At 35.0% G+C, this 25,785-nt stretch overlaps 1 protein-coding gene across 2 annotated transcripts in view; it reads left to right on the top strand.

The window, feature by feature from the left end:
* The window catches only part of LOC111421150 (Fringe glycosyltransferase), a 53,374-nt gene extending 28,919 nt beyond the window's left edge, over positions 1-24,455 (top strand). Inside the window, exons 6-10 of one of the 2 annotated variants that reach the window (XM_023054294.2) lie at positions 2,994-3,079; positions 13,140-13,210; positions 16,524-16,618; positions 17,517-17,599; positions 23,919-24,455. In XM_023054294.2, the coding sequence (XP_022910062.1) occupies positions 2,994-3,079; positions 13,140-13,210; positions 16,524-16,618; positions 17,517-17,599; positions 23,919-23,979 (396 nt within the window). In that variant the 3' untranslated portion in view covers positions 23,980-24,455. The remainder of the gene's footprint in view (positions 1-2,993; positions 3,080-13,139; positions 13,211-16,523; positions 16,619-17,516; positions 17,600-23,918) is intronic. The other variant, XM_023054295.2, reaches the window with a different exon arrangement.
* The last annotated feature ends 1,330 nt before the right edge of the window (positions 24,456-25,785 follow it).

The raw sequence follows: 25,785 nt of genomic DNA on the forward strand, positions 1-25,785 counted from the left end.
ATAACCAGGAATTATATAGCTAGTACGTCAAGATCCAGAGATAGCAATGTGCAAGACCTGTACATTGCTAGACAGACCTGCAGGTCAGGATGAAGAAAGAAAGGATACCGAAACAACTGCCTATCAGGTGAATGTAAGGAATGAGACCTAGGGAAAGGCCGAGAATAAGATGGACGAAATGGATAGGGATGCTTGAGTTAAAAACTGAAGGAGGGAGGCCATGGGCAGAGAAGCATGGAGACAAAAGTTGAGAAACGCCAGGGACTAATAACGGTCTGTAATGTAATACAAAGACATGTTTAAGAAGTATAGGATGTCAAAACAGCTAACCGTCCTGATTGAGTTAGATTATGCATCAAAGATTTGCATAATGGAAACAATGTTGAAATTATTTCGTCGTGTTTAGGTTCGACTCTTGGATGATGTGGATTTTAAATATCAACCAACACATTAAATATTGATCTTTTATTATAAACTTTTTCAAATAACCAAAACATCAAGATTAAAGGCAGAAAATTCATGGCGTAAGCAGAGATAACAATCGTTCGTCAAGTTTAACCACTTTGTTATATTATTTTGTTTATGAATTTGACAAACGAAGAAGTTTGGAAACTGACTTAAACAAAAATTTTTCCAATCTGATTCAAAGAACATTAGATAAACAATTTGATGAACCAATTATTCAACAAAAGCAATATATTACTCACTCCTTCCTAATCACATCTAGCTTGGATTAATTAAGCAGTTCTCTAAGTTTACATCTAGAAGATGGTGACTTCTAGATTTGATAACAATATTGTTGAAAATATTTTCTGGAAAACTTAAAATAAGGGTTTTTGCAATTGCTTTCTACATGTAATGAAACCTCTGAAGAATTGTTTTGGGTTTCATTTTCGAAAATCATGGAAAGTAAAAATCGAAACTACAAAACTATGATGACAACTTTGTTGCACAGATTAAGATGCACTATGTACAGGGTGTCCAAATTTCGATGGGTTTGCAGGGTATCTCAGTTATTATGAAAGATAGAAAGTTGCGGCTTTCGCGAACCTGAGCTACTTTTTTGTGAAACTTACAATGGCGCAAACCAAATTTTCATAGCCCTCTTCGTTTTTGATATACAGGGTGTGTTTCAAAATTTACGATTTTCAGACACCTCCTGTATCTCGGCTATCCGGAAATGTAAAAACGGGTTCTAATAGATTTTTTCACGTAGAATCCAATGCTGCACGTAGAATTTTTCTAGTCATCACGGTTTTTGAGTTATAAAGAGTTAAGTATTTTAGAAGTTGAGTATTTAGTATTTGAGTTGTGTTTATAACTCAAAAACCGTGATGACTAGAAAAAATCTACGTGCACCATTGGATTCCACGTGAAAAAAATCTATTAGAACCCGTTTTTACTTTTTTACTAAGTTTCCGGATAGCCGAGATACAGGGGTGTCTTAAAATCGTAAATTTAAAACACTCCCTGTATATCAAAAACGAAAAGGGCTATAAAAATTCGGTTTGCGCCATTGTAAGTTTCACAAAAAAGTAGCTCAGGTTCGCGAAAGCCGCAACTTTTTATCTTTCATAATAACTGAGATACCCTGCAAACCCATCGAAATTTGGACACCCTGTACATATATCGCCAAATGTTTCGGCAATTCCGAAACAGTAAAAAGTTCCAATAAAAGACATGGAAAAGAGATAAGCAGAAAGGTGGAATGCAAACATGTTTATTGATTTTTATGCTAAAGTGTTTTATGCTTTAAACAAAACACCCTTTAAAAGACCTTATTATCAAATTATCGTCGTAGATATTAGAAAATGCAGCAAGAGTTATTTTTAAAAGTTCAAAATTAGGATTATTAAGAGTTTACGTCTCTGACAATAAAAACGAGTGATACTATTATTGCTACTGTATACGCTGGTATGTAAGGTTATCGAAAATGGGAAAGAAATAGTTGGCAACAGCAGCTGTAGACATATCGTTTTATTTTGACAAAAGTGGTGCACACACTTTTATAAATCTTCACGATTACTTTGGACGCCTACTTTTTGCTTATAAAACTTTTTTTGTAAAAACCTCGAATGTATTTATCACAAATAGTGAAAAATCGCAACAGTTTCTTTTTATATCGAGTGCAACGTAAATAAGCCAAAAATAGCTTAATGGTAATCCACATATGTAATAGGGTACATTCGAACACGAATCTATTTAATTATGCCAGTTTGGAGCCTGCCGAACTTTTAATGGACAAGTCGTAAAACCGACGGCGGCGTAGAATTCGGAATTAAATTTTACGTTTGTAGTTAAATTTTGGTGCGTTTCTCTCTCGGTCTTTGTTTCTCTTTCCCAGGAGCTCAGGCGGTGATATTGAATCCGATTAGAGGAAACGGCGATAAATTAGCATTTTTATAGGAACTAATTGTGCCGACGACAATTATTATCTTGTAGCACCAGTTCGAGATGTGACTTTCGATTAAGGTTTTGAGTTGGGATCGGAGATGTTTAGGGTTTGTAATAGCTCCTCGTTAAATCGAAAATAATTTTATAGCGACTTCTTTTTGAAATTATTGAAATTATAGTTGACGATTATTTTTAGTGTAATTCGGTGTCTGGACACTTTAAGGTTAAATTTAAAATAATTTTTGAGTGTGCGTTGACCGTTAACACTCGAGGCATCTTTCGTCAGCTTTATTATACCGTTCATTTCTGCAAGCTGACGTGAGTCGTTTCTCTACTTACCTAATTAACAATTCCGGTAACTCTAATGAATGCGCTGCTTATTCAAGCTCGTTCGTGACCGCCTCCGAGGAAGCTATAAACAAGATAATGACAACGGGGTTGTGCTTATTTTTGCTTCATTAAGCCACCTGGTTATTTGCCAAGCTTACATTAGCTTTGTTAAAATAAAGATTAAAAAATTTGGGATTTTTTATTATTATTTTGTTTTAGTTGGTAACCAACTGTTACAATTTTAATTTTTTTGTTTTATTATTTTTCAGCAGAAGGTCAAGTTCTGGTTCGCCACGGGTGGTGCAGGTTTCTGCTTGAGTAGATCTCTGGCTTTGAAAATGGTCCCGGTCGCAAGGTAAATACCTCCTTTATGATTCTCATACACTCTTCCCCACGGCGCAGGTAACGGCGGGCGACCATCAGAGGGTGTTGTAAATCAGACGCCCATCTGGGGGAACGAATCTATTAAGTTTTGCGCGCAATTGCACGATCCTACCCGCATTTTCTGGGGTTTACCTCAACATACCATAACCATATTACTTTATTTATATTATTTAAAAAAAAAAGATGATTATAAACCTACCTGTATCAACAAAGAAAACGGTTTTATCTAATTGGGTCCAACCTTTTTGTGTAAAGTCGTCACCGAAATTAATGACTCCCCCTATCTAATCAGCTGTCAATTAAGGAGGTTCTCGTTCGGGTTTGCCGGATTCCTCGGCGCAAAAGAACTGTTTAGAATTTTAACAATACGATGGTCCTTCGTCCGGCATTCTTTTTCACGAATACCCCGCGTTCAAAATTTCACTAACGATTCCTTACAAAATGAAGGTTCGACTTTGAAGTCGCCGACATTACCCCAAAAGCAAACGTTTGCTCGCGGAAATTAATCCCGATTGAGCCGAATCCTAGGTCGACGTCTTCACCCTATTCGGGTTCTATGTAACCACGAAACCATTGATTGCTCTCCTCAAGCTTATCTAAGCGAATTCGAAATCAGTTTCTTTGATTTATTCAAGATGCGGTTTCCAACTTATTGAGACACCCGGAAACGAATCAGATTAACTAGAAAGTTTTTTTTTTCAATAAACCTCCAATCCAACACGTCAATGTCAGAGTAAATCTTGATCCTCTTTGTGGGCTATTAAATCGATTCTTGGTATCAACGCGCAACGGGTTTAGTGTTAAATTGGATAAGTCGTTGAATCGATCGATCGGCAATAGAGAGTCATTTTTACCGCTTTAACCATCGGGAATTCCCCGATTTTGTAAATTGAACATAAAAAGAAATACGATTGTTAAAATCGAAAAAAAGTTGGGAGGGTTTCCGGAGGCTACACGAGAAACGCGTGCAATTATAGATTCCAATTAAACACTTTGAAGTGTGCTAACCGTTGCCTGTCCGTATCACGGCATACTCGCTCGCCAACATTTATATGTAAATGTATTCTACCGGACGAAACGTTCCAAGTGGTGCAACTGATGGTATATTTTCCAAAATTTCACTTCGAAATACGTTAGTGGCTGACATACAAGGTGTCGTGGCATAATTTTAATGACAAATACTAGTGTGAAAATGATGACGATTTAAATCCATAAATGGCTTAGATATGGGCCTTCAAAGTTAAAAACTTTTCAAACATTTTCTTAAATATTTTCAATATGGTTTGTCGTAGAAAGACTAAATTTGCAACCAAAGAAGTGCAACAAACAGTGAAATTAACACTAACTATTAACGCTGCTAACTAGCTCTACTTACCAGTGTCACTAGAACTAACATTAGACCTAGAAATAGAAACATTCAGGTTTAGCCGTCTTAAGAGACGCACGACTAAACTTAATGTTTCTAGTTCTATGTCTAGTTTTATTTGTTATTCAGCGTTAGATTGTTGTATGTATTTTTAATTCTATTATCATCGCGAATTTATTACATGAAGGGATGAAAAACGATGAAAAGTAATTTTTTATTTAGATCAGTGCTACAATGTTTCGAGGAAAACTTTTCTCTTCTTCAGGCATAACGTCAAGTTATGAGATAACAAAGACGATAGCAACGATCGACATCAGAAGGGACCACATAAATCAACTAAACTTTAAAGAAGTTTAGTGTAGTCCCATAACTTGACGTTGTGCCCGAAGAAAAGGAAAGTTTTCCTCAAAACATTGTAGCACTGGTCTAAATAAAAAAATTACTTTTTATCGTTTTCCATCCCTTTATTTAACTGCGTTCCTGCCTGGTTTCAATGAAAATATATTTTTGTGTATTACATCATCTTAAGTAAAATTCGCTGTATGTGTGTCTACACTTTTTTTCTTTTTCGGGTACACATAACATTTCTGTGATAAACCGGACCCAATGATTATGACCTATGCGAAGTTAGCCCCCAATTTTTCTAGCCCCCAATTAGATAGGATTTTACATGTATAGTATTTTGATTATAACAAGAGAACCAGTTAACCAATTTCGATAAACGATGTCTTATTCGACAGCTTATATTTAAATATTTAAGGATTTTGATTAAAACACAAAAAACGAATTAATCAAACACATCTATTATCTCCTTAACTAATTGACCAATTTTAGTCAACATCATCTCGATCGAAAGTACGATTCACGGTGAATGCAATGATGTAACTACCCGATCTCAAAATTCGCTGGATTAAATGCGTACGGTTGATTAAACGACTCAGTGAGTGGACTGATTTTGTCTGCCACATTCTTCAACATTTTTTTATTCTTATTGTCACTTATGCTTTATTCTTTACGCAATATTCGGTAAACATTTTAACTTTTGTAATGAAGAGAAAAATATATTATACAACTTCAAGAAAAAGTTGACAATTGGATGTAATGGAAGATTTTAAAAGAATTTTAAAAATTGAAAGAAATGTAAATAAGCACCTTGCCCCTGAAAACTTTATTTATATTTCAATATAAACAACAGAGTTATGGGTTGGGGCACTTTTTGTGTGAAACTATACAGGGTGATTCTCAACCTATACGCATAAACTTGGAGATTTACTCCTCATGACGAATAATAACTAATGGGCGAAAAAATTTGTAGTAAAAGATTTTCTGTTTCATAGATATCCGTGATATTTACTTACAAATCAAGAATACATAGAACATTTTAAAATAACATCACAGCAATTGTTCGAAGTTATTTCCCATATTTTCTATCAATTGGGTTCCCCGAATCCACGATCTCCAACTAGCGCAGCCTAAACCAGGGTGTGTTGGTGGATTGTCTGTGCAGCAGCACCTGATTTTGCAATATTTGCTCAGTATTAACTTACGTGGCGTACATTATGCTTTTTAATTGGACCATCTCGACCTATCCATCCTCCAGGAAACACATGATCTAGATGTCGCAGATTATATCGGATATCTAGGAAACTAAAAAATTTTACTACAATTTTTTGCATCTATTAGTCATTATTTGTCATGAGGAATAAATCCTCAAGTTTATGCGTATAAGTTGAGAATCACCTGTATAGAGCTAAAAATATAAAATTTGAAAAGAGTAGAGAACTGGTAAGAACAACAATAAGTTATACTAAAGGTAGAAATACTAAAACTAAAAATAAAAAAAAGATTTTCTGGTTTAGTACAAATACATTTTAAATCAGTCTATTACTTTGTTCGTTTGTTTACATACTTTATTATGATTAGTAGAATATTTCAAACATTTTCACATTAATTTGTTCTCTAGTAGTAATTCCTTTACAAAAAAATTACTTTTTATGTAAGTGGGGAGTCGACTTCCAAAGACACCGGACTCGTACTTAATTAGCAAATTTAGAGATCGGGCATTTCCATTTTCGCATTCACCATGGATCATACTTTCGATGGAGATGTTACTACTAAAATTGGTCAGTTAATAAAGGAGATAATTGACTTATTTGATTAATTAATTTTCTGTGTTTTATTCAAGTCCTTAAATATTTCGAATCGGGCATTTTTACATAATATGCATTCAGCCAGACATAAACTTTAGATTGAAATATAAAACATTAACTATATAATACTATAGATGTAAAATTCTATCTAATTGGGGGCTAGAAAAATTGGGGGCTAACTTCGCATAGGTATGATTATGTGCCCACGTTAGGTTAAGTAAGTCACTTGGGAAATCATGTTTAATTTAGACTCACATCAGGAAATTACAGTTCTTTTTCATCTGTACTATTACTTTTGTGGGAGAGCGACACAACAATTTTAAAGAAATGTTAATTAAACTTGTTCATAAATTCATAAAACGAAATAAAAACTACGATGTATAACAACTTTTGGAATTAACTGCATAATATAGTTCATTGACCCCCCAATAATAGCTTTTACAGATCAGTGTTACCAATTTGTTATTGATACTGACAATTCACAACAACCACACTAAACAGTTCGATGAGACAAAATGGAATTATATCATCAGAGCATCCCAGTACAAATTTAGCCGAGCTCTCCATGACACCAGCTGCCTTGGTAACCGAATCATTTGGTCATCGATCCATTTAGTAAATCACACATTCGCATTTAAAAGTAGTTAGTTTTAATGCCTTGACACATAAACATATCGATTACCAAAAAAAATCTATAAATTTTTTTAATACGAAATAAAATATTTTTGGTAATTAAATGAAACGTGTTAATAATTCTGCCTATAACTCAAACTGACGTTTCTGAACTTGTTCCTTTAAATTGCACGTTAATTTACTTTTTAAAGCTATCATCGTTCCCGTTTATTATAAAAGCCGCCTTAAACTTGTAAATTAACTCGTACCTTTTTGAGCAGTTATTCATTTACGGTTGTAAATTTTTCTTTTGTGATATTTTTGTTAAATCGTCAGGGTATTCACAATTCGATTAGGCTTTTAAATAAATATTATGTAAATCGGGTGATAAAAATTCATAATTTAAATTCTTATACGTACGCAATTAACCATGAGCGGCGTGTATCTTGGGTCTTGCAGGCGCGATATCATCTTGGGGAACGTATTCACATAATTACCATTTTCCACGAAAATGTCCGTCTCCGGTTAAGTTACGAGGTGGGTTTAATTTCCACCATAAATGTAATGGGTGCCGTCGCTTCGCCTCGACATTTTTCATCTTTTAATTAGCATAAAACGCGATGAACGTCCTCCCGTTTTATTATTTAAATGGTAGTCAAGGTGTATTATCTTTTGGAGTGGTATGGTTGAAAGTTATACTAAAAGTTGTTGGAGTTTCGGGCGATGGTCGATCGTCATTCCTGCGGGGCATTGTTTCTGGGAACAAGCGCGGAGAAATTTTGGAAGAAGCTAATTTAAAAGTTCTTCGTGGTCGCTCGCGCATCGTTAAAACTGACCACAGCTTAACGATCGGCGAATATCTGGCATAGCGAAATTGCCATTTTGCGATGCTTTAACCCAATTATCGAGAGAGAGCTTCTGCGTTTTTGCCATAGGGACACAAAAGCGAATCGAAACTCCCTGGCCTTAGGCACGGATGAAAAGCATTGGATGGCGAATTGTTTTTTTTTCCAATTTCTTTTTTGTTTTTTTGAATGGTCGAGTCGTCGTCACCATCTTGATTGAAATTGTCGGAGGGAACAAAATGGGGCTTTGTGATCCGACTTTTCACCGCCACAACGAACTGTGGTCGGTCAACTCAATGATATCTCACTCTCGGGATTACATCACCTGATTAATACTTGAGCGAATCGCTCCTATGCGGTTGAATAATTAACGACCAGACGTGATCCTGTTGATTCGAACGATTTAACGCCCACATTAATCAATCTTCGCGGGCGCACCGTCAAGGTTTTTAAGGAGAAAGGAATAGCCTCCATTTCGCAATTCGTTTCCTACCCCGCCCTGACACGATACAACCGACAATTTTAAAAAATCTCATCGGACAAACGCCAGGCTCGCTTCTACGACCGGATCGTGCGCGACTATTCGAAATACAATAACCGACGCTAAGTCGTGCCCGGTAATTAAGTGGCCCCGTTATTCTCGTTATCTAGAGCCGCGATCTTTCGATTTCCTATTTTTTTTTTCGACAAGCGATCGGAAAATGTGAAAGGCCACAACCGCAGCACAACGTTATTTTCATCCCGACACGCCCGTATGCGGTAATCGCGTTCGGTATTTCGCAGCAGGAAGCTTACTAATTTTTTGGGTTTAGGCTACCAAGTGATGATACGTCCGGCTTCGACAGAGGTAATTAAAGTAATTGCGATATCGCATGAGCGCTCTCGTGCGGCTTGCGGTTACAGTAAAACGTGCGAAATTCAATCCCGGAACGAATATAGTGGGGTAACACATTTCAAGTTAATTTTACACGACCAATCTTAATGACACTATACGTGACAAACCGCATTTAGAACTATCACGTACTATTGAAACATCACGTATATTCAATTATTTGTCAAAATATTAAACTTTTCTAATACCGGGAATTTCATATCACATATAACTCGACATATATGAATGCAGTAACTATAGTTACGAAACTACTATGCATTTGCACTATCCCACATAAAATGCAACATAGCTTAATAGTACAGGGATTAGGTAGTTTTGCAAAGAAAAAGTTTTGCTTGGAAAAAGGTAACGTTCTTATGATAACCCTGAGATGTTTCTGGTTCAAGATCTAGTGTTAGTTCTACTTTTCGTTCAATAACAATACACCACAATCTAAAGCAAAACAACAATTAAAACTAGAACTAATATTAGACCGAGAACTAGAAACATTTGGATTTAGCCGCACGTCTCTCAAGACGGCTAAACCCGAATGATTCTAGTTCTAGGTCTTGTGTCAGTTCTAGTGATAGTGCTGGTGTAGAACTAGAACTAACAATAAAGCGAGATTTAGAAACATTCGGATTCTCATAGTTAGTAAATGATGCTCTCCCTATATAAAATAACCACTTTGGTAAAATCAACAAACTGTTTATGGATAATTTCGTTTATTATCCGTATTATTATCGTAAGAAAATTGTTTCTTTGCGTGAATTTGTTACTCAAGTAAAAAGAGAAGTGGGTATTTTTTAGTGAATTATATGGGTAATTTCTTGGATGAGTTATGGGTGACTTCGGCTCACCTGGAGAGCTCCCCTTGAATAACGACAAAAACTTTTGATTTTATTTTCTGTGAAACCATGAATTCTGGAAAATGAGATTTCGGGTTCATAATATTCCCTTCTAAGTTGCTGAATATAATCATATCCATTACTTTTTTTGCTTAGATTTTTTTATGAAGTTGAGAATTACATAAATACGTTAGAAAAAATTGCGTTGTCTATGTTGAGATCAATTCTTGTGTTAGCAGGACTTTGTGAGGTTTATACTAAGATCTTTCTGTAAAATACGGTGCAAACTGACTCCTTGTTTGAGTTATCCATTGTTGGTTATGGTTACTAAGATATCGAAGAATGGCATTTGATTGTGTTTTTCTAACGGCTTAAGAAATCCTCAAGCCTTTGTTTCCGGATGACAAAAGTGTCATCCATGTATCGTAACCATAACTTTAGTTTCTAAGGAGTGGTCTTTAAAGCCGCATCTTCAAACATCATATAATAACTTCTCCATATTGCTCATAAAGTTGCCTTTCTAGTTTAAGTATGTCGATCAAAGGACTTAACTAGAAGTTGTGGGACGTGCTTTGGTAATCTCTGTGGTATCTACAGACATTCTGCTAAAATATCCACGTCAAAGTTGATTAATATATCTTGTGGATTGAGGGAAATATTGCCAATTAATTGCACAGAATGTGTTAAATCTTCAACGTGTGTGTAAGTGAGTTAATTGCGTCTACAATACATCACAGTGGGAGTTTGTACTGGTGCTTGTACAAACAAGGCTTTTCTATTCATGTGCTGGAAAATAGCTAAATTCGATTCTTATATCATCCTTACTGTCCATCACCACACATGTTAACTTGGATTTTGGCAGTTATTTTCTTCACAATTTCTTCTTTTGGCACTCGTTTTAGAGCGACCGAAAAAAATCCGTTTTCTAGTATCGTCGTTCTGGATCGGTTAATAACCAGTTTTTCTTCTTTGTCTGTATTCGACGTTCTAATGGCTCGAATTACTTGATTTGTGTTTTACGACTCTTTTGAACTTTCGCTTTATCCTCTTTATGGTTATTATATTTACTTTGTCCCAGTCTTGCCTTGATATGGAACTCGAAATTTTAAAGTGTAGTCGAAATAGTTTTTCACTTACAATTAGTAAGGCTTACTCTGTCTTGTTCAAGATTTTACGGGCTGTAGCTGAGTCGATGTGGTACTTTACTTTAAGGTAGCGTGACGTTCTTTTCTTTGCATTTTTGTTGAAAGGGGAGACTTCTAAACAGTTTGCGTTATTTAATCCGTAAATTGTCTAAACACTAACTGTTTGACAGTTGTGTGTTCATATTTGATCTCTGAACTGGAGACACTTGATATCAAAATGTGATGATTTAAATCAACAATCTTTATGCGAATGTTGTTGATTTAGGAGAAACAGGAGTGTTCAAAATTAATTTTTTTTAGCTTTGTACCTGCAATTTTGAAAATTCTGTATCTTCTAAATCAGAGGTGTTGGGTTGGGTTGTACGTTTGGGAGTACGTTGGATTTCATAATTCATTCTAAATAATCCTATATCCTAACATGTTTCAGATTAAGTTTACTTTTTACAGTTTTCGCTGCTAAACATGCATCATCTTCAGGAAATGGCCTGTTATAAGAATTAATAAATGCGTTTTTTCGATAAGTGCAGACATGTTTCGGTTTTATATTCAGGTCTTTATGCGTGGGTTCAAGTCTTGGAAAAGTTAAACGTTCTGTTGTAGAAGTAGAAACTAAGCTGTAAACAACTTGGTGCTGTATCCTAGATTTTAATTAACTTGGCTACACTTTCTTCCGAAAGTGTTCTTCAAAGTAGAACAGTCAAACAAGATGAGTTTTGTCGTGTTCATATCTTATCTACAAGCTCTATAAACGCAAGCTATCAAGATAAAGTTATCAAAAAATCGCATATTTTGAACATGTTTACTTTTCCCACAAAATTCAGTTATGAATTATATGATTAGGTATAGCTTCTTTAAAGTTCTATTAAGTTGGTGCTTTATTACTACGGCTTTTTTAAGCAAATTTTCTTTAAGAAAAACTTAATTAAGTCCGTTACTTCAATCGCTCGTTCCCATTTGGTTGGATGCCAACGTCGACTTCACGGACAAAAAGGTGTCCTTAAAGGTAATGCACTCTTTGACGGCGGTCTCCAAGTCATCCAAACGGTGGTAAACTTAGTTCGCGAGCCAATATTCACCGATCGATTAACGTGATAGTTCGTAAGCGTTTCTATGGGAATTTCTAATTTTTCCTTAACCAAAAAGTTCGGTGACATTAGAAATCTGCATCATGATACGCATTTCCACAAACTGAAAATAGAAAACTTATTAGGTTGATATGCTTATACCAACTTTTGCTTAGGTAATACCCTGAGAAGAAGAGAGATAGAGATTGAAAAAATTCTCTTAAACTTTAATAGCCCAACAAATCTTTACCACCTTGTAAATACCTTTCCTTTTCTTCTAAATAAATAAATATACTACCCACTGTGTGTGGGAGATTCGCACTGCATAAATCTCATCCTGTATAAGATTTATGGGTTAGAGGTCGTCGCCGGTTTCCACCGTTTACGAGCGCTGGGTCCCTTAAAGAGCCCGCGTGGCCGTAATTCGCCTGTCATTACCACGTTGAATAATAAATTAATAGCTCAATGTCAGCGGTCGCATTTCCCGTTGGACGATGTCGGTTGTTAAAAATGACGTCCGCCGTTCTTGCCGCGATCGAAGCGTTTCTTTCACTTGAAGGTAGCCCCCGCGGGGGGCTTCTAGATTCTTATCGCTGTCTCCCTATTCCTTTACCCAAGACTTCAAGATCCTCGAGCACCTGCGTCGACATACGCATACTTATCTTATATATACGTTTCGTTCTCATCAAAAATGACGAGTTTTTATGAAAATAATGTTTCACTTAAAATGATGAAAAGATTAATATTTTCATTTTCATTACAATATTTTATTTAGATATATTAAAATAATGATAAAAAATGTTTTAATAAACCAGAGGATCTATTATTTCGAAATGAAACTGTTCATTTTTAGTAACCACGAACGGTGAACAATCTTCGGTCACCATCTCGCACAGTCGCTTCGGACGTTTCATATCTCGTACTTAATATATCTCTTTGAACGACAACCGGACGTATCTCGAAGTTCTCGATATATAATATAGGAATGGCAAAAAAACAACCTGCTTTGTGGATATTGTGGTTTTTTTTTGCTGTTGCTCGGTTTCGACATTGCGAGCGATTTTGAAAAATAAAAATTCCTCCTATGTACGCAATTTATTATCATACTAAATTCTTTTATATTGTTTCAGTGGTGGTAAATTCATGAGTACAGGCGAGAAAATACGATTGCCGGATGACGTAACAATGGGCTACATAATTGGTAAGTGTTGGTGATTTGTAGAAACTGCATTACAGTGAAAACTCGATATAACGGACCTCATTAGAATGGCCTTCGGATATAACTTAAAATATTATCATATCATATTATGACATATTACTTTTCGTTCAATAAAAATATACCACAATCTAACGCTAAATAACAATTAAAACAAGAACTAATACTAGACCTAGAACTAGAAACATTCGGGTTTAGCCGCACGACTCTCAAGACGGCTAAACCCGAATGATTCTAGTTCTAGGTCTTGTATTAGTTCTAGTGATAGTGTATCGCGTCTTCAGACGCACGGCTAAACCCGATAGGCTCAGGTGCAAAAAAAGCCGCAACAAACTAATATTTGGTAAAGTTTGAAATGTGATAACTTTTTTATTTTGCTTTCAATTTTCATAAATTTTCAGCAAACTGTATATAAAAATGTCGAATTTCATGTTCAATATCCAGCCTTTTGTTAAATGCTGGTCATTTAATCGGTATACAGGGTTAATTGAAACGTGCTAGGATCCTAATTTTAAAACACCCTGTGGAATAATTTAGTGTATAAATTGTTTCAAAATATAATTTTTGTTAAGAACCATTCGTTCCCTACATTTTGTTTTTTGGTTCGTGTCTCTAAGTGCATTCGTTCATTTTTAAGAGCAAAATGAATTTGTCACTAACAATTTACTTAAGATACGTTACTTTTTAATAAGGTGGCCTTGTTCATTGTTATTTTAATGACAGTTTGATAGCATCAGTTTATGAGACAACCAATGAAAAGAAAAAAGTTAAGAAAAGCAAGCAAGAAAAGAAAAAATTAAAAAGACAGAAAATAAGAAAATTTATTAATGCAAAATAATTCAATTCTAACCTAAAACGTAACGCTATGTACCACTTTTTTACAATACAGTTATTTTAGTATTTTGTGTTACGACCTCTAGCTCTTATCACAGCTTCCATACATCGATTCATGCTGTCGATAACATTACAGATGGACTGCTGTGTAATGTTTTGCCATTCTTCTTGAAGAACTATTCGCAGTTCATGTACAAAGAAGAAGCTGGAGTTACTTCGCGGTCTCTCACCCGCCTACCAAGTATATCCCACACATGCTCGATGGGATTTAGATCGGGCGAACATGCTGGCCAGTTCATTTTATTAATACCCACTTCATTGAGGTATTGTGTAACACACATGGCTGTATGAGGCCGTGCGTTATCCTGCATTAGGATAAAATCATCGCCTATAAACTCAATAAAGGGTTGCACGTAATTAACCAATATTTCCTCGATATATCGGTGGGCAGTTAATGATCCATCGATGATGACCAAATCAGTGCAGGCTACCCGGCTTATTTCTGCTCACACCATTACTGAACCACCTCCATAACTCAGACGGGGGCTGAATGTTCATTCCGCAAACCTTTCTCCATTTCTTCTCCACACTCTTTTCCGCCCATTTGGAGAATGTAAGCAGAACCTGGATTCATCGGTAAAGAGGATATTGTTGCATTGCCTCAAATCTCAATGTAAGTGTTAGGTGGTAAATTGTAGTCTAGCCACCCTGTGGCGCGGAAGCAATTTGGGTCCAACTGCTGGTTTGCAAGCTTTTAACCCAGATTCCTTTGGTCTTCTTCTTCTGCGAATTGTCCACGCACTCACATTTGTACCTCGGACCTGTCGAAGCTCATTTTTCATCTGTACTGACGTTAAATGACGAATCTGCAATGCTATAACACTTATAAATCTGTCATCAACAGCAGTGGTTTTTCGTTTTCTACCACTTCCTGCCTTTCCCTTATTTCTTCCAGTTTGTGTAAAACGTTCTACTACTCTTTTAATAGTGGAGCGATGAACATGAAGGATTCTTGCACCATATTCATAATTACGCCCATTTTCAACAAGAGCAACAACTTTAATTTTCAGCATTTAAAACCATGGTACTAATCTTCTGTACAAAAAATCACTGCCCAACTGTCATTAGAATAACAACGAGCAAAGCCACCTTATTAAAAAGTAACGTATCTTAAGTAAATTGTTAATGACAAATTTCGCTCTTAAAAATTAACGAATGCACTTAGAGACATGAACCAAAAAAAGTTTGCGTTTTTTTTTGCACCTGAGTGTAGTTCTAGGTCTAGTGTTAGTTCTAGTTTTAATTGTTATTCAGTGTTAGACTGTTGTTTATTTTTATTGAAGTAAAACTATAACTAACACTAAATCTAGAACTAAAAACATTCAGGTTTATCCGTCTTAAGAGATGCGCGGCTAAACCCGAATGTTTCTAATTCTAGGTCTAGTGTTAGTTGTAGTCCTCGGGTTAGCTCTAGTTTTAGTTGTTATTCAGCGCTAGATTGTTGTATATTTTTATTGAACTAAAAGTAGATGAAAAACATAAAAGAAAACTAAAAGGCATAAACATATATTGGGTATTTGATGGCAAATACCTAAGTAATTTGCGCCACTCGGACGATGTAGTCCTTATTTCGGATAGCCTTGAAGAGATGAAACTGATGCTGAACTGTGTACAAGAAGTGTGTTCAAGAGTTGGACTAAATATCAACATGGAGAAATCAAAATTTATGACAAATCTTGTTCCCAGCTCTAATATTACAGCTATGTATATCTTAGCCATGAGGTTCGTGTATCGAGAGAATCGTGTATCAAGCGAACTAACCAGAAGGATCACACTTGCATGGACAGCCTACGCGAAACTTAGAGACATCTTCAAGAGCGATATTCCTATATATTTGAAAAGAAAGACTTTCGATCAATGTGTGCTTCCGGTTATGACATACGGCTCCGAAACTTTAACATTAACGGTGGCCACTGCTAGGAGGCTCAAAGTAATGCAAAGAAAGATGGAAAGGCCGATGCTGGGTGTAATCCTGAGGGACCACATACGAAATGAAGAACTCGCGTAAATGATGTGGTCAACATTATGGCAAAGCTCAAGTGGAACTGGGAGAATGAATTAGCTGTGGACAAAACGATTATTTGAATGGAGACCGCGAGCGGACAGACGAAGTAGAGGAAGATCGCCTACACGCTGAACGGACGACGTCAAAAGAATGACCAACAATTGGATTCAAACAGCATAGAATAGAATCGAATGGAACAGAACAGGGGAGGCCTATGTCCAACACTGGACGCAGCGGGCTGCTTGATGATGAAAATTATAACTTCAAAATTGTATGCATCAAATTTTTTTAATTATAACGGACACTCCCTTCTCCGTATTAGTCCGTTATACCGAGGTTTTACTGTATTAAATTAGATTGTAAACGTAATTTTGGATTAAGAATCAATTTTTTTTTCAGAACATTTATTAAAAAAATCGTTGACGGTGGTGGACCAGTTTCATTCACACTTAGAGCCGATGAAGTTCATTAGGAGGGAAATCCTCGAGGACCAGGTAATTGATTACATTAGCCAAGGTTTACGACGACATAATGGAATTTTCGTTTGAGCTTTATAACGAGCTTTTTCGGGTTTCTACAACAGAAATACAGTTATTTTTAGCTTAACTAAATGCAGGCGGGTCCTTCGAAATGAGCGGCAACTTCGCCTCGTTATAATTCGAGGACTTATTGCGAACACAAATTGCTTTTAAAAGATTCAAAGATTGTCGATGTTGGCGAACAGTTTCGATATTACGGTTCACGTTATTATTTCGAGACGATTAAACAAACTTCTTCATCAACACGGTAGTACTTCAATTTTCGGAATTAGAAAGTAATTATCCTTTGTTTTCTTAATAACGCCGGGCGAACAATGGTGCGTTGGAAGGCCGGTCGTCATGTACATTGTGTATTGTTTGGAATTTTGCAGAATTCAACTTCGCGTCTACAACTTTTGTTCCGTCCTCTTATTTTTGTTAAGAAATATTATTTGAAATGTATTTTATATTTAAATTATTTTAATTATTCGAAAAGCAATTGTTGGGAAAGTCAATATACAGTCGAAGAAAGAAATAAAACGAGATTCGCATAAATCTAAAGGGGCAATATGCCCCCCGTTGCAAACCACTCGACCATCCAATATTTACTGCACGTCACCTACGGAAATGGACAGTTTTATTGCAGCAAAAAAATTATTTATTTCGAACAACATGCATCTTATACAGAAAGAAAGGCGTAATTAAACCCAGTTGAAACTACAACTTTGTTTATTTTTATTGAAACAGGAGGGTCATTAACCAGATTACTTAACTTATCTAAATATTTGGTGTGAAGAAAGACACTTCCTTCCTATAACGCACCAGTTCACACGATTTTACACCGAGATAATTCTTTTCCTCTTATCTTTTCCAGATTTCCTTTAGTTATGCAAAAACGAAAGACGAATGGAACGTAGTAAAAATAGAAGGATTCGATAGAAAATACGATCAAAACAGGTAAGATTCTTATTTTCAATTTACGCTTATTTGATCGCCGCACAGGTGTTGTTACGTTTTGTTAAGATATGTTGTCGCGTTACGTCTTCACCGTTATTGCCGTTGAGATGTCGACTTTCCCGTGCTTACTACCGGAGCAATTTCCCTATTAATTCGCCCTCGTCGTTTCTTTGCTTACCTTCGCAACAGATAACTATCGCGTCGTTTCAACAGCCCGCGGGCGCAGCGTTGTGCCAAGGAAGTGATATTTTACGGCGTGATGACGGAAGCGGTAGATAAAGAACGCAATAACGCCGGGATGATTCATTTTTGCTTTTGTAATAGGAATTTCTAGTTACTTATTCTCTTTAATAACTTTAATTAGCATAATCAGTATCTTATTTATAGTTATTGTGTTGTATATTTATTAGCTTATTACTACATAAAAGATAGAAACTAATAAGTTAAAAACTAAAAGTACGATTGTGGAATATTTCGTTTTAAGAATGAAGGATTTTAATAAGATAAGAGATTTTTGGTTGAAAATCAATGATGGTTGGCTTTTGTGTTAATTCTGGAACGCTTAAATAATTAAGTGCTAATTGTCTATATAGCAAATAATCCTTAATCGTCATGAAAGCCACTAATAAGTAATTAATGATACTTGAAATACGTACACCTACAAATCGATACTTACCACATTCTCACAATTTAGTTAATGAGGTGTGATTTTAAATTGCAAATTATCCAATTAGGGTATCTCAATAGAAACTTGATATATGTCTACACATTTCTTAATCGTAATCCCATCGTATTTACCCACATTTGATATTGAAAGTTATCAGAACTTGAAATAATATCTGTTGATCAATAGGAACAATCCCACAATAATACAGATGTATCAGAATGATAACCAATTATATTGAATCATAAAATGAAACTTTTAAAACACCATTAGTTTCTAACTTATTTAATAATTTGTAAAGCTTCAACTAGCACAAGACTAGGATGGGGATACCCATCTCAAATCCAACCTCACGCAAAGCTGATATTTTCAAAATTCTAAAGCATCTTCCAAAATCGCACTTAAGCCAACATAATCTTACTCCATCATCCTTAAATTTCATATTACCAAAATCCAAAGAAAGTCTTCTTCACTCAATCCTACAAAATCTCAAAATCAACTTAACCCAACCCAGCACAACTCAACTCGACATCATCTTCACCCAAAATTAATGTGTTCAAAAGTTGACCAAAATGTTACTCAACCTAAAGATAAAGTTAACGTTGTTTAGCAATTGATATCACGTTAAAACAAAGCTTGCCAGCGCATTGCCTCGTCCTAACAGGAATTAGCCTCGACAAAATTAAGACGAGAGATTCCAGAATTAAGTAGAGAGATTCTACTTAAGCTGAAGTCTTTTCCGGCCGAGGTTTAGCAATTGATATCACGTTAAAATAAAGCTTGCCAGCGCTTTGTATCGTTGCAACTGGACTTAACCTCGGCAAATTCTGAACCATAGAGCATTATGGATTTTACTTAAGCTGAAGTCGCTTGCGGTCGGAACTTAGCAATTGATATCGCGTTAAAAAAAACAGCACTTTGTATCGTTCCAACAGGAATCAACCTCAGCACATTCAAGACCAGAGAACGACGAGTTTTATTTAAGCCGTGGTTGCATGCGGCCAAACCTCAGCAATTGATATCGTGTTAAAACAATGCTTACAAGCGCTTTATTTGTTCCAGCAATAATTAGTCTCGGCAAAACCAAGACCACAGAAAACGATGATTTTTATTTAAGCCGAGGTTGCTTGTGGTCGAGGTTCAGTAATTGATATCACGTTAAAACAAAGCTTATCAGCGCATTGCACCGTTCCAGCAGGAATTAATATCGGCAAAACCACGGAAAATGATGGATTCTATTTAAGTCGAGGTCGCTTGCTTTAGCGTTTTCTATCGTCTTAGATGGAATGAATTTCGGAAGAACCAAGACCAGAGAACGATAGATTTTACTTAACCCGATTTTGCTTGTGGCCGCGACTCAGCGATTGATATCGCGTTGAAACAAAGCTTGCCAACGTTTTTTATTGTTCCAGCAGGAACTAACATTGGCAAAACCAAGACCAGAAAACGTTAGTTTAGCAACTGACTTTATGTCTACGCTGCCCAACTTGCCGGTATAAATCCTTGGAAATTGTGTAGTTTTGCAGTGATATGATATCAAAGCGTCAAGCGGGGCTCGATTAAAGAAAATTTATTGTTTTCTTGTATTTTTTCCCGTATTTTCTTGTAAACTGCTAAGTTCTTTTATATCTATGGCATTTATGTAGGGTCTCCGACGCAAGCGACCATTATTGTTGCTTTTATTAAATAAAAGTTAGTGTTTATCGTAAAGAAGATTGGTAAAGATTTTATGTGATTTATGACTCAAACCTTTGCATTAGCTGGTATCTTACATCCTGGTGGATGACGAGTTTTTATATTAGTTGCTGTAACATGCTGCTGACTTCGCCTCTGAACTAATCTTCTGATCATCATATTTAAGAATACGTTTCCTTTCGTCTTCGCTGATATTCAAGCTACATTTGCGGGTACATTTTGTGCAATCCTTTGGTTTCATTTCTTTTGCATGAGTATGCAAGTGTATGCTAACCCATATTGTAAATTTCTCTTGTTTATGTCTCAAACTTTTCCTAGATATGGAAAAGAGTGGTCCACAATAGAGCATGATTTTCTAGATGTCTCTGGACCTCTGGATCTCGGAGGATTGGAATTATATTAATACTTCGGATTAGTTGTTGAAAAAGATAATGATCTAGATAATCCTTCACGTTTATCATATTGGAGAATTGAAAATAAAACGTAAAAGTCGAAGCAAAGACGTCATATATAAACATCATGATCATCTGACTTGAACTCAACGTGGAATTTTAAAGAGATTAATATAAGCTAAAAATAAAGGCTGATATATTTAAATATGTGGGTTCATGTAGGATTTGTTCACATTGTGTAGAGCAAGGGACACTAGAGCGTTTATATTTTTCTTTGAAGAACCTTTTTAGCACTAAAATATGAAACATTTAAATCAATATCGGCTGGGTCCAAAACCTTAATATAGTAGCCGATTTAAAAATAGTTATTAGTGTTGCCATATCAATAAAGTGTTAAATTTGTTTTATGGTTAGGATTAGGTAAATTTTCGATTATGATTGAGAATGGAAGTCAACTTAGATCTTCTTCTCGTGTTGGAAAATATTCTCTGAATCAAAGGTTTTCATTAATTATATTTAAGTCATTATGTTGAAAGTGGAATATTTGATTCTGACACTAAATCATAGAGTGTAAGAAGCAGTCAATTATTGAGAAAAATGTTTCTTTTTTAACTAATCTTCAAATTTGTCATAAAATTTAAAGTATTCTCGCAGATATTCGAAGTGCAATATTAATTGGTTAAGGTTCGGAAAGATATCGGTAAGATAACTTTAAAGTTTTAACCATTCAGCATCAGTTAATCTTCTTTATAATACAAATAAGGATCACTAAGAAAAACTAACACCTCATTTCGGAAACCTAGAGGCGAAGCAAAACTTCACTGTGGAACAAGAGCGTGGTGAATTCATCTAATTCTTCACAAAGAGCGGCAAATATTAAAGATTTCAAATTTAAAGATATACAGGTGTTCATAATATATGCGCAGGACTTCAGGATGTGACAGCTTGTCTACAAATTTGAAAAATGGTTTCTATCAACTTACCCTCTAAAATGCACCAATTTAAAAAAAAAATTGTTTTTTGCGAATATCTCCGGAACCGTTTATCGTACAGAAATCAGCGCTTGTAAGCATTTCATACTCATAATAAGCAAAGTCTTGTGCGCGAAAAATTTTTTTTTGTCATAATTGGTGAAAATTTTGAACGAGTAGTGGTTGTTTTTCTCCCTAACTTCTACGTCACTGGAAAAAGTACGGTTTTGAGACGCCCATTTGAACCATCAATGTTTTCTACACAAAAAAGGTACTATAGGTCATGAGCTCTAAAGTAGACCGTTTTCAAGAAAAATCAACTTTTGTTGAAAAACATGGTCAATTTTTTGAAATAAATATGTTATTTTACAATTAAACAAAATTTATGTAAACGTTAGAATAAGTAACAAAAGCAAGCGTTAACTTCATAATTGCAAAATAAAAAAAATGAAAAAATGATACAAAAGTTGTTTGTATAAATATTTCGCCCATTTCAGCGTTTGTGTAATAACTTGTATAATTAAACGATAAATTAAACTAGAGGTGTTGTTATATGAAAGGTTTAAAGGACCACTTTTCCTCTGTAATTGTTTTATATAAAGCAATTTGAGACGTTTCGGGATCACCTCCCATCTTCAGTCAACAACTAATTACTCATAATCATATCTCAAATCTTGATGTGATGTTTTAAAAAACACCATTTTAAAAGTATTTTACATATAGTTCGTTTTTTTTCTATAATACTTGTCAATGTACATTTTTTAGGGTTTTTGTTGGTATTATCCAGGACCCTTATAAAATTTATGTTGTTTTCCTGATTTCTAGTAACATTTTCAGTAACTAAATAGTTGAGGTTAAAATACTAATAAATTTTTAGATAAATACGATTTTAATGAAGTACATATTTGTTGTAAAAACGTGCTACAAAGTAATTAAATAGAACAAAACACCTTTTCTAGGTAAATAAATGACAAATAAACACCCCACAAAATTTTGTATGCACCTTTTCTTTTTGAATAACGAAAGCTCAAACGTCAGTGTGACATATTTATTTCAAAACATGATAAAACAAAACTCCCTGTTAATTTTGCCAACTTTACAACAATTTGGTAGGTGTTATAGAAAAAAAATGAACTATACATGGTACCTTCAGTATCTTTTTTGTGTAGAAAACATCGACGGTCCCCCTTCAAAATCTTCACCAATTATGACTTTAAAAAAAAATTTTCTCGCACAAAACTTAACTCATTATGAGTAGAAAATTACAAACGCTGTTTTCTGTATACTGAACGATTTTTTTTATTAAATTTCAACACCCTGTATCTCGAAAATGGTGCATTTTAGAGGGTAAGTTGATAGAAACTTTTTTCAAATTTTTAGACAAGCTATCACATCCTGAAGTCCTGCGCATTTATTGTGAAACACCCTGTATATTGAAAGTGTGAATTTTATATTATTACTAACTTTTCGGCCATCGTGCATTCAACTACCTAGCTTTATAAGAGTTTTGATGATTAAAAGCTCTTTTCTTATACGGTAATTAATTTAAAATAAGACTTTACAACGATTTTTGATTAATACTGCTATGATTTATTTCTGGAACCCCAAACTTCTCTTTTTATGGATTAGTAGAACCCAGGTTGAGAAAATTGGATTATTAGTACAGATATTTAGAAAACTTGCCATGAATTAGAATTTTTTGAAGTATTTGAGCTATTTGACCAGACAAGATTTAATCTAAATATGTTAATCTTGATTTTTTAATTTTAGATTTTCTTACTTTCTAAAAAAAAACTATGCGGAAACCGAAACTAATTCCTGATGATCCTGTGCTTGTTAGATAATAATCACGTTAAATTACACGAGTTAAAATTTCCATTCGAAATAATGATTGAGAAAAAAAAAATTAAGACCCAATAGCAGACGGGGATCAATAACAAGCTTTATGATAGGAACATAATGGACCGGCAATTATAGTAATAAACTATCACGACCAATCGCCACGGCGCGTTGCACCGAAAGAATGTAAATTCATTAAAGTGGCTTTCGCATCTCCTTTTATGTTAACCCGCTAATGAATTATTTCGAGCATTAATTAGAGGACGCGTTCGTTTTTTTTTAACTACTCTTTGCGTTGAAGGTCGGATCCTCACGAAGCAAATACACCTGCTGTTTAACTTGTAAACTTGTACCTGCGCCCGTCCTAATCAAATACAATTCCGGTCTATCTCGAATATTTTATATCGCGCAAGCAAAGAAAATACGGGAAAAGAACAAAAAGAAATAATCATATATTTTCGCCGGTCATAAAATACACTCGACAAAAAAATGTTTTTGTACTATCATTTTTCGCCCTTCCGTCGGTTCTTTACGGGGACACATTTCGTCGGATTTTCTGCTTCGTTTGATGCGAGGTTCGGGTCGTTGGAAGTGCTTATGTCATCGGAAAAAATGGAATGAGGGTATTTCGGATTTTGACAGCTCAGAGGGGGCGGTTGCGTAATGACGCGCGCGTAACGTTTCCATTTTTGTTTACGCGTTAGACCCTCATCAGATATTTACGAGGATGACTTTACGCTTTTACCTTTTTGTTGCAGGTTTCTGTCTCTCCACTGTTATTTGTTCCCGAACTTTAGTTATTGCCCAAGGAAGAGGTGAAGATGCAAGAAGAAAAAAATTAAATCAACAAAAGAGAATGAATACAATGAATATAGAGTATACGTGATGTTAATAAATACATCGATTAAGCTGTGATTATTTTTATACTTTTTTATGTTTTTGGGAAATTATGTAAGAAATGTAATTAAGCTTTAAAAAAACTATTTTTCTTGGGAAATTTATCTTTTGTAAGATAATGTAAATAAGAGTGTAAAGAATTTGTAAAATCCTAGTCGTTTAAGATTTAACTTTAAAAATAAAATGAGCAATTTAATAATTTTATAATATAATTTATGTGATACAGACGTTTTTATATGTATAAATAATATAAATCGATATTTTCGTTGGTGCAATAACGTCGTATTATTTATACGCTCGTGACAATCGTAATTTACAATTTATGCGTTTTTGCTCAATTGAAATTCAAACCACAATGTACATGTCATTACTTTGTAAATAAATGGATCGGCGAGCGACGTTATAAATTGTTTCAATTAATAAACCGAATTTTTCTCTCCTCCCTTATTACTATTTCTGGCAATGGGTGTTGATGGAACGCACAATGGGAGTACGGAGTTGGTGACAATTTGAATAAATAGTTCAATTACTAGTTCCGCGGGCCGTATTCACGTCTGCCGGACACCGCATGTCTGGGAACAAGCAAAAAGGAAGCAACTAATTGGACGTGTTACAAATTGTGGGGACGTGTCTCGTCGAAAATTTAACGCCAATACATTAAATGAAGGCAATATTTTAACTGTTCTTTATTTGAACTCACCACAAGAATTATAAAAAGGTTACGACAGCAACAAATTATTTATTACCCTTGTTTTTCTATCTACTTTACAAGCCGATATCTTCGTCGTCTTTAGAGATAGCGGAATATTAAATACATCACGAGAAAGCATGATCTTCCCTTCATCCAAAACCGGTCGGTTTTGTCCGTGTTTCGAATATACCTCAAAATTATCAAACTTCAAGTCAGTGTGCAGCGTTTATGGAACCGAATTTAAAAAACAGTTTTATCAATTTGGAAAGAACACACATTGGGCTATCTAAATGCTTCTGCAACAATGTGATGTACTAAAGTTATATACCATTCTATAGAGCGGAAAATTTCCTATAGGTTCTATGTAGTTTTAAAGTTTTGTCCGTATCATATAAGAAAATTATTAACTCGAAATTGATTTAATGCGCTTCAACACGCACCGGTAAGTGTTTTACAAAAAGATTTCTATATTATTGATACGGGTTTAGTTTTTCTCTTCCCACATATACTGAGAAACGTCAATTTACCGGATTCTATGTAGTTTTTGTTTATTAGGCATGTTTTTTGGCCTACTCCGACAGATATTAATTGGACGAAACCCGGATTTAGATAGCCCAAGGTTAAATTCGGTTCCATAACGGCTTCTCTCTGATTTGAAGTTTGATAATTTTGTCGACAAACCCCGGTTTTGGATAAAAGAAAGATCAGGCTTTCTCGTGATGTATTTAATATTCCGCTATCTCTAAAAACGACAAAGATATCGGCTTGTAAGGTAGGTAGAAAAACAAGGGTAATTCCAAAACACAAAAAAAACTTTCATAATTTAGTTCAAAACTGTATATTGAGACAGCTTAATAACCTCAATTTGTATTAATAAATGCGCAAATTTATCTTTTAAGGGTGAAAGGTCTCCGCTACAACGAAGAACTTCGTTAAAGCAAACCCTTTCAATTGTAATTAAGCTTATTAGCCATTTTCAAGCCTGGCTGGCGCCCCTTAGTTCTCCAAAAAGCCAAACGCGATCTTATTGTGGGTGG

Source organism: Onthophagus taurus, chromosome 1 (genome assembly GCF_036711975.1).
Source record: "Onthophagus taurus isolate NC chromosome 1, IU_Otau_3.0, whole genome shotgun sequence".
Taxonomy (NCBI): Eukaryota; Metazoa; Arthropoda; class Insecta; order Coleoptera; family Scarabaeidae; genus Onthophagus; species Onthophagus taurus.